General features: G+C 48.3%; 1 protein-coding gene across 1 annotated transcript in view; it reads left to right on the top strand.

Annotated features, from left to right (window-relative positions):
* The first annotated feature begins 464 nt into the window (after nucleotides 1-464).
* ALK (ALK receptor tyrosine kinase) overlaps nucleotides 465-8,725 on the top strand; it is a 680,979-nt gene continuing 672,718 nt past the window's right edge. The window contains exon 1 of the mRNA XM_038561183.1: nucleotides 465-1,985. Within this exon, the coding sequence (XP_038417111.1) occupies nucleotides 1,271-1,985 (715 nt within the window). The 5' untranslated portion in view covers nucleotides 465-1,270. The remainder of the gene's footprint in view (nucleotides 1,986-8,725) is intronic.

Below are 8,725 nucleotides of genomic sequence, written 5' to 3'. Positions count from 1 at the left end.
GCAGAGAAATAGGGCAGGGAATCTGGAGGAAGGGAAGGAAGGAGAGAGAGGCGAGAGGGATGGAGGGTGGAGGGAGGGCGGGGCGGGCCCTGTGCTTTTCTCAATGAATGCCGAGGCCTCTGCAGATTTGCATAGGAGCCCATGTCGCCGCGCCATTGGCTGGCGGGTGCGGGCGGGGCGGGGCGCGGGGGGGGGTGGGCGTCGGAGCTCCGCCCCCGCCCCGCCCCCGCCGCGGCCCCGCCCCCCGCGCGAGCTCGCGCCTCCGCCAGCTGCAAGTGGCGGGCGCCCAGGCAGATGCGATCCAGCGGCTCCGGGGGCGGCAGCGGAGGAGGCAGCTGGCACATCCCGTCGCTGCTGTCCGGAGGGCCGCACAGCACAGAGGCGCCTTCCGGCCGCCCTCTGCCCAGCCACCTGAAGCCGGGGGGGGGGGGGGGGCGGCTGCCGGTGAGTGAGGAGGGGGCAGCGAGATTTGGGGCTCTTTTGCCCGGAATGCTTCCACTCGGCTGCTGCGGCCGGGGCCGCTTCGGTGCCCGAGAACTCTGAGCACACGAGACGCGGGAGAGCAGGGACGCTGCAAACTTGGCACGTCGGCGGCCCGAGCCTCCGCTGCACAGCGCGGGGGCTCGATTCAAGCCCAGAAGTTCAGCGAGCAGGTCAATCTGCAGACTTGAGGCTGCGGAGGGTTGCAGGAGGGCGCCCCAGAGAGCAACCCCTGCCCGCGGCTTTCCCCTCCACAGGGGAGAGAAGCTCAGGAGCCCAACGGAGCGCAGAGGAAGGGGCTGGGACAGCAGAGCGCTTGGAGCCATCGTCCCCAGCTGGAAAGTTGCGGAGGATTGGAGGCTGCTGCTGGAAGGCGGACAGACCACGGCTCAGACCGCGGGGGGCAGGAGAGGACGGCCCCCCACTGCCGCCTCCCTTCAACCATAGTAGTTTCTCTGGCTCCGGAGCGCAGCGAGCTACAGACGAAGGCGCGGCGCTCGTCGCTGCGCGCCAGAGGCACAGGGTCCCAGCTGCGGAGCCCCAGGCGCTCAGGGTCTCTTGACACGCCCCTGGGCTTCCAGCCCCATTGTACTGAGACTCCGGACTGCCTCCTTGCAGTTGGAGGAAAGCGAGAGGGTCGAGTGCACGCACAATACCCCCGAGATCAGCTGGAAGGAGCCGTTCCGGACTAAGGACTATTTGGAGACCCTTCTCATTTGAGGGGGAGTGAAGGGCGAGGCTGGATCCCAGCTAGTGGGGACACTAGTATAAACACCCCTTCTCTGGCGGGATGGGATCCGTAGGGCTCCTAGGGCTGCTGCTGCTGCGGCTCTCAGTGACAGCCTCGGGCTCCGGGGCCGGGACCGGGAGCGGGACCGGGAGCGGGACCGGGACCGGGACCGGCCAGCTCGTGGGTTCACCCGCCACGGGGCCGGCTCTGCAGCCTCGGGAGCCGCTCAGCTACTCACGTCTGCAGAGGAAGAGCCTGGCGGTGGACTTTGTCGTGCCCTCGCTCTTCCGCGTCTACGCCCGGGACCTGCTGCTGCCGCCTTGGTCCTCCTCGGAGCCCAGGGCCGGCTGGACGGAGGCGCGCGGCTCCCTGGCCCTCGACTGCGCCCCGCTGCTTCGGCTGCTGGGGCCACCGCCCGGGGTCTCCTGGGCCGAAGGCGCCAGCTCGCCGGCCCCGGCCCAGGCTCGGACGCTGACCAGGGTGCTGAAGGGCGGCTCGGTCCGCAAGCTCCGACGCGCCAAGCAGCTGGTGCTGGAGCTGGGAGAGGAGGCGATCCTTGAGGGCTGCGTCGGGCCCTCCCCCGAGGAGGTGACTGCGGGACTGCTCCAGTTCAACCTCAGCGAGCTGTTCAGCTGGTGGATTCGCCACGGCGAAGGACGGCTGAGGATCCGCCTGATGCCTGAGAAGAAGGCTTCGGCAGTGGGCAGAGAGGGAAGGCTGTCCGCGGCGATCCGCGCCTCCCAGCCCCGCCTTCTCTTCCAGATCTTGGGGACCGGTGAGCAGCTCCCGCCTGAATGTGGCGGAATTTGTATTTTGGGGCACATCAGTTTGCAACCACTTATCAACGAATCCCTGTTTCCAAAACCGCAGCCTCTGGTCCTTGGCTCTTTCTTCCTTCCACAAACTACCCTACCAATTAGACTAGATTTTATTTTCTTCTTGGACACAGTCACTCCCCATGGGTTTTATTTCTCCTCCAGCAACCAAGTTGGGAGAAAAGTTTTCTGTTCTTGGCAGAATGCCTTTTCTTCTACCAACTTACACCAGGTCCTAGACAAAATTGGATGCACTTCTAATGACCCCCCCCCTCTTTCCGAGACGGTTGAAATGACCTTATTATTTCCGTGTTCCAAGCTTAGTTCTAGATCCAATACTGCTGTCCCTCTTCCCTTCCCCTAGTTCTTCTTCCTGGCCGCCACAGAGGTGAAGAATGTGGTACACTTTCTCAGTGAATGTAGAACTCTTCTTCCTATCTCCAACCCCAGTCTGCAATCCGCTCTCAGACCCTTGTTTTTCCTCTTAGATACTGTTGGGAGAGCCCCAGAGGGACTAAGGAACATGGGACAGGAGGGAGATGTGAAGAGAGAGAGAGCAAAGTTGCCAAAATTCCATGAAAGCAGGAGAGACAGTAGTTGAATTCGCTTTTTCCTCCTGCCCTCCCCTTCCCCTTCCCTCTAACTCTTAGCTAGAATGTCTGCAGCAGCAGCAGCCCTGGATGACAGTCTCTGGCAGGCCTGTTTCACTGCAGGTCTCTCTGCTGGAGACTCCTGAAATGAGGTTTCTGTTTCATTTACTCTCATTTTCTTCTCCATTCACTGAGTTGGGGGTGTGTGTGTGTAGGCACTTACTTCTAACTCTTTCCATAGTGTTCTTTGACTGGAAAACCAGGTGGTTTTGAATGGATGTTTCTCTCCTAAGACCACTGGGGAAAGGCTTAGTGAATAAAATGTACAATGTAAATGAATGAGAAAGCACAGAAAAGAAATCGTGCCTTTTAAAAGCCTACACTAATTCCATTGAGCAAACCCAGCATCTTTTCTATCATTCTCATCATCGGAAATAAATGAAATTTTTATGCTCTGTTGGTTACTAATGTCTAGTATTAATTGGATGGGAAGCACTGAAAAGAGCCCACTGTAGAGCTACAAGTATCTGCTGTGCTTGTCCCAGCATACTCCCACACACACCCAGTACTCTCCTGCAGCAGGGATATTTAGGAGCTGAGGTTCTTCAGTCTTTGCACAAAAAAAAAAAAAAAATACTGGTATGTGGGTCCCCAAGGAAAACAGAGTCTGGATGCATATTTCAGCATTAGCATTGGTGGCATTGGCACCTAAAACGACTCTTTCGTGTTCAGTGCTGGAATTTATATTAAGAGGCAGAATTTATAGTAAGAGACAGGGTCTGATGAGTTTGATGGTACCTTCTGTGAACTGAGATAGGAGACCAATACTGTTGTCTCACCACAGATACTTTTGTGAAGAACAGCTGTGCTTTAATGTCATCCCGGGTTCTGTGGTTTATACATGCCACATTCTCTTTTAGCGCCTCATGTACTTGTAATGAATATAAAAATTACTTCTCTGGAAATGTGGATTTTCTTCTCCTTTCATGTCTATGAGCATCTCTGGAGCTTTCCTGTCACCTCTTGTCTGATGACCATAGGCCCAGCAGTCTAGATTGGCTATTGTGAGATGTTGGTGACAGATAAAAGGGGTCCTTTCTATAGCCCTGAACTTTCCTACTATAAACAGGCAGATTGCATGAAGTTATCAGTGGGTGTCTCTGAAGAGTCACCTGCTTAGTGCATTTGAAGAATATACTCCACTCAAGCCTTAGGTAAGGAGTTGAAGCTGCTGAGCAGGGGAGTTTCGTGTAGAGAGGAGTGTACTTCAAGAGGTTCTTTGCTACTGACAGTAGGGGAGCTCTGAGTGTCTCAAGTCCTCCCTCAGCATCCTAGTCCATTTTGCAGTTGGACCAAGGCCTTATGCATCATTTGACACATCCAGCAATGCTGTTTTCAGAAAGAGCCAGGATTCTGTCATTAACAAGGCTAGAGATTTTGGCCAAGTATTTTTCAGCAGCATTGGGATCAAATGGTTATTGATGGGATCAAATAAGACACTAAGTGTAACTGGATGAGCTCCCCATGACCTCCAGAGAGACAGACAGCTTATTGAAAAGCACTTCGGGCCTTGCGGTGATCACACTTGGAACAGGCTGGTCTCTCCAGCTCTGAGGCATATACTATTTTCAGTTAGGTGACTAGTCCATGCAGGACTAGTCTCTTCCCTTACCACTGTATTGCCCTCAGCCTCATTCAGATATAGTTTCCACTGCAGACCTCCCCATGGAGGGAGTGGACATACCCTGCTATATATCATATGCCATGTTTGGGGCAACATAAATCACGTGGTTCCATTCATTTTTTTTTCTGTATGAAAATTAAAGCTTAGGTTCTTACACTTGGATTGATTTTACTGTTTATTGTGTTTAAGGAAATGGGTTTATTCTTTTTTATATAGTTTTGTGTTGTAGAAAAGGCATTTAACTCTTTTGTGCTGTAGGATCTTCAAATATACAAAGGGAAAAGAGGCACAACTCACCTAATTTCTCTCTGCTTCTGTCCAAAGGACTGGTGGCCTGGTCTAGAGGGGGCACAAGCATGTTGATAGGGCTAACTGTGAGGAAGGTAGAGGAGAGGAAGGGTGTACTGCCAGTTGCCCCTGTGGTGAGTGGCCTGCAGCAACCCATTTGTCTTAGACTGAAGATAGCTTCCTGAATCTGAACAGGACTCTGACTAGGGATGTGATAGAAATGGAAAAGCACCCAGTTCAGGATAAAGCAGTAACTTTGTATTGCTTGTGGTTTGGGACATCCGAGAGGATGAGAGGAGGCCTGAGAGCCCTCATAAAGCATGACATGCTAATGTTTTTTTCTTCGTGGGTTGCTTTGAATTCATAAAGTATTTTTGATCGGTATTTCAAAGGCTGAGACAGCTCCCCACAGCACTCATTCATGGAGAGTAGAAGGGGTAGAAAAGTAGAAAGACCATTGCTAGGACCATGTGAATTTTGGTGTACCATTCTGGAATAGTCCAAACCTCAGAAAAGATGTCTGCCTGGAGGCTGCCACATTGGTCACAGCCTCAACTTGTAACCTGGTTTGTCATCTTGCTTCTGCCATCCCCCAAGCAATATTTACTTGTGGGATAAGAGGACCTGTTTTTCTTTAAGCACCACCCCCCGCTCACTCCAGGAAAGGGGGATATGACTGGGGATTTTACATGTACCATGGAGAGGCCTGAGAAACTTAAAGTAGAGGTATGCAATTTAATCCATCTGACCCTTCACCTCACATATCTGTCAGTCCTTTCCGATTTCATTTCTGGAGAGGGCAAAGAGAGCCAAGGAAGATAGAAAAGAAATTTGAGCTCCCAGAAGGGATATCAGTTATTGGAGGTGAATTGGGAGAGTTGGAACTAGTCCAGAGAAGAGCAGAGAGCTGATTTAAGAGTTGAAGGGACCGATTTATGGTGAAAGATGAAAAGAATTAAATATATATGGCTGAGCAAAGTGGCAATGAAGGGAGAGCCATGGTAACAATCTACAAATCTCTGAAGAGGGAGAGGCCATGAAGGAGAAGAGTTATATAGTGTGGCCCATAGAAGTAATAAGATGAGACTCGCAGAAGGAAACTTCAGGGTAGATATCAGGGAAACCTTATTTTCTGAAATTGATATTCCTCTGACTATGGAATGGAATTCCAGGGGAGCAAAGAGTCAGGTGAGATATGGGTCAGATAAGCCACAGCATTCATAATTAATCACTTTTGTATTTGGAAATGTTGAGAAGCTGCAACAGGCAGGGGAGCTGGGATGGGGAACCACAGCAGGAATCAGGATCTTTCAGAATTCAACTCTCAGGAGACTTTGGATGTTGGTGTTTCTAGTCGGAAAAGACAAGAATTGCACATGTATCTTTGAAATTGGATGACACATGCTTACAAGAAGATTGCTAAGTGAAAAAAATATTTTGAAATTACTGGGTTTATTTACCTCTGCTCCCAAACTGACACTGAGTATTTCTCTAGGTTGTTGTCTGTCTATCCACTGGGGAGGAGGTCTCACATAGGGTATTATGCATCTAAGGTGCATCTCTAGTGTGTGTGTGTCATCAAGCCATTGGGCGGGGCAGAAGGACCTGGATCTTGAGAAGATAAGAACATTTCTGGATTTGGTGGATTCCTACTGGCTACTGGAAAACCCTGTGACATGCTGAGAATATATATGGCTGTTAGAGAGATGAAGCTCATCTAAATCCATTTGATCTTCTCACAAAGTTACCAAAGAAAAAGAAGAAAAGCCCACGAGAGCTTTGTGTGCATGTGTGCATGATTAATGTGTTATCATTAATAAACATGAATGCTCTTATAAGAAAGTGTGTCTTCTGAAGGACAAGGGTGACTGGCTTGCGAGCAGGGAGAGGAAAAGAGGGAACGTTATGTCAGCAGAAGTTGTAGCCCCTGCCATTCTTAGGATTACTGCCTGATAACCTCACTTAGTGGGCATTGGCCCAGTCTGATTCATAAAAGACATTTTGACTTTCTTTATAACCATTATTAATATTCTGTTACAGTTGAATGGGACTTTATAAAAAACTTTCAAATTTATTTTTTTCTCCCAATCTTTTAGAAGGCAAGTATTTGTTTTATTTTATAAATGGAGTAACTGGAAGCCAGCTATTTGATAAGAGTTTTTCTTTTTCTTTTTTAAAAATCACTTATTTTAGAGAAAGAGAGACAGGGACAGAGACAGAGACAGAGAACACAAATAGGGAGGGGCAGAAGGAGAGAGGGAGAGAGAATGTCAAGCAGATTCCCTGCTGAGTGTGGAGGCTGATGCAGGCCTTGATCCCACAACCTGTGAAATCATGACCTGAGCCAAAATCAGAAGTCAGATACTAAACCAACTGAGCCACCAGATGCCCTGATAACATTTTTTCAAGGTAAAAGTGGCACACCTAGAAACTGTCATGTATGTATTGAGAGGTTATGTGATGCTAGATGTTGTGTGCTAGATACTGACTAGTACTACATATTTTTTTTGCCTTCAAATTATGGCTCTTTTCACTAAAGGAATCATCCCAAGATGCAGATTATAAATAACAAAGACATGTAAATAGATGAAAAGCTTTACATTATCCTTGTCAGAAGCCCATGCAATGAATACTTGGTGTTCAATACCCATAACTTGAGAAAGTTCTTTAAAATCTTTTATTTTCTTAAAATCTTTGAGTCCCAGTTTCATCATTAGCAAAATAGTGATAGTAATAGTTCTTATCTCAAGATGTCATGTATATTAAATTAGAAGATACATGTAAATCTGTAACCCAGTGTCCGACATAATAAAGTGCTCCATCAATATGAACCATTAATTTTTTCCTGGCAGCAGCAACACTCTAGTGTCTGGTTGTGCAGGTTGTATACTCTATAACTCCAAGAATTTCATATACATTTTAGTTTATCTAAATGGTGCCATCTGGGGTTGTGCACTCCTTATGTATGGCCACATGTGGTGACCCTGGCAGCAGCAGTTGTAATATTGTGGGCTCCCATGCAACTAACTTCTAATTTCTGAGATAAGAAGTGGGATCCAGTGGAAATGGGGAGAGTGACCAGGGTGATAGATAGTTCCTATTGTCTTACCCAGAAATGTGGGTAAGGAGAATTGAGGTGTGGTATTTATTTCATTTCTATCAATTATATCCTCAAAGGTCTTTTGACCTTGGATTTGGTTCAGAGATTCAAGCAGCATATTCATAATCCAGTTATTTTGTTTTTTTACACAAAGAAAGCAAGCCCTACCTTTATGAAAGTATGAAGTTTAATGATGAAGAAAAAAGATAGAAGCATTACAGAACAGTAGTTTTCAGATGGTGGATCTTTTTTAACTGAGAGTGATGTGTGCAGTTCAAGCCCCTCTGTGCGAGAGAGGTGCTGGTTCACTGACACCTGGTAATTTCTTTGTTATAATTAGCTGGAGTTGTGCCCTTTCCTTACATTTCTGGCTTCACCATTCCTTGTTGAGTGGAAGGCAGGAGAAAGATGGAAGGTGCCAACCGGTTCATGGACATGAGCCCATTAAGAGCATTTAGACCTTTCAGATTCCATGGAGACACATAGCCCAGGGACTTGAGTAGGAGGCTGCCTCCAGAAAGTGCCTCAACCTAAAAGAGGCTGTGAAGCACCCATATAGCATTTTATAGTTTTTTTTTTTTTGAAGCCATGGCTGAGCCATTGCTTTTAAAAGATGCATGTGGACATTATTTCTGCCTGGGAGTAGGAGGAGAATAGGGCATTTTTGTGAGGATGGCTATAGGTCCAGAGGTTATGTGATAAGAGGTGCACTAGGGGTATCTTCTTTCTTAAAGTCATCTAGTCTAGGGTGTGGCCAGTGTTTCTTAACCTAGTGATGGCCTGGGTTTTTTCACATGGGCCAAGGTGTGAGAAGGGAGCTGTATAAAAGAGTGTTTTCCTGGTGGGGAGGTGGGGAGGAGATAGGAGGTATCTTAATACCTTTCTGGCTGAGTCAGATTTCTCACAAAACAACTTTTCTTATTCAGTAAATTTTGTGACGAACTTTCTAGCTGGGCTGTTACAATCTTGGATCCTTTCCAAGGAAAATTCTCTCAGATTCACTTGATGAATATAGGCATTCCAGAATGTGGGAAGTCC

The sequence above is a fragment of the Canis lupus genome, chromosome 17, assembly GCF_011100685.1.
Source record: "Canis lupus familiaris isolate Mischka breed German Shepherd chromosome 17, alternate assembly UU_Cfam_GSD_1.0, whole genome shotgun sequence".
Classification (NCBI taxonomy): Eukaryota; Metazoa; Chordata; class Mammalia; order Carnivora; family Canidae; genus Canis; species Canis lupus.
This window is presented reverse-complemented; position numbering and strand designations above follow the sequence as displayed.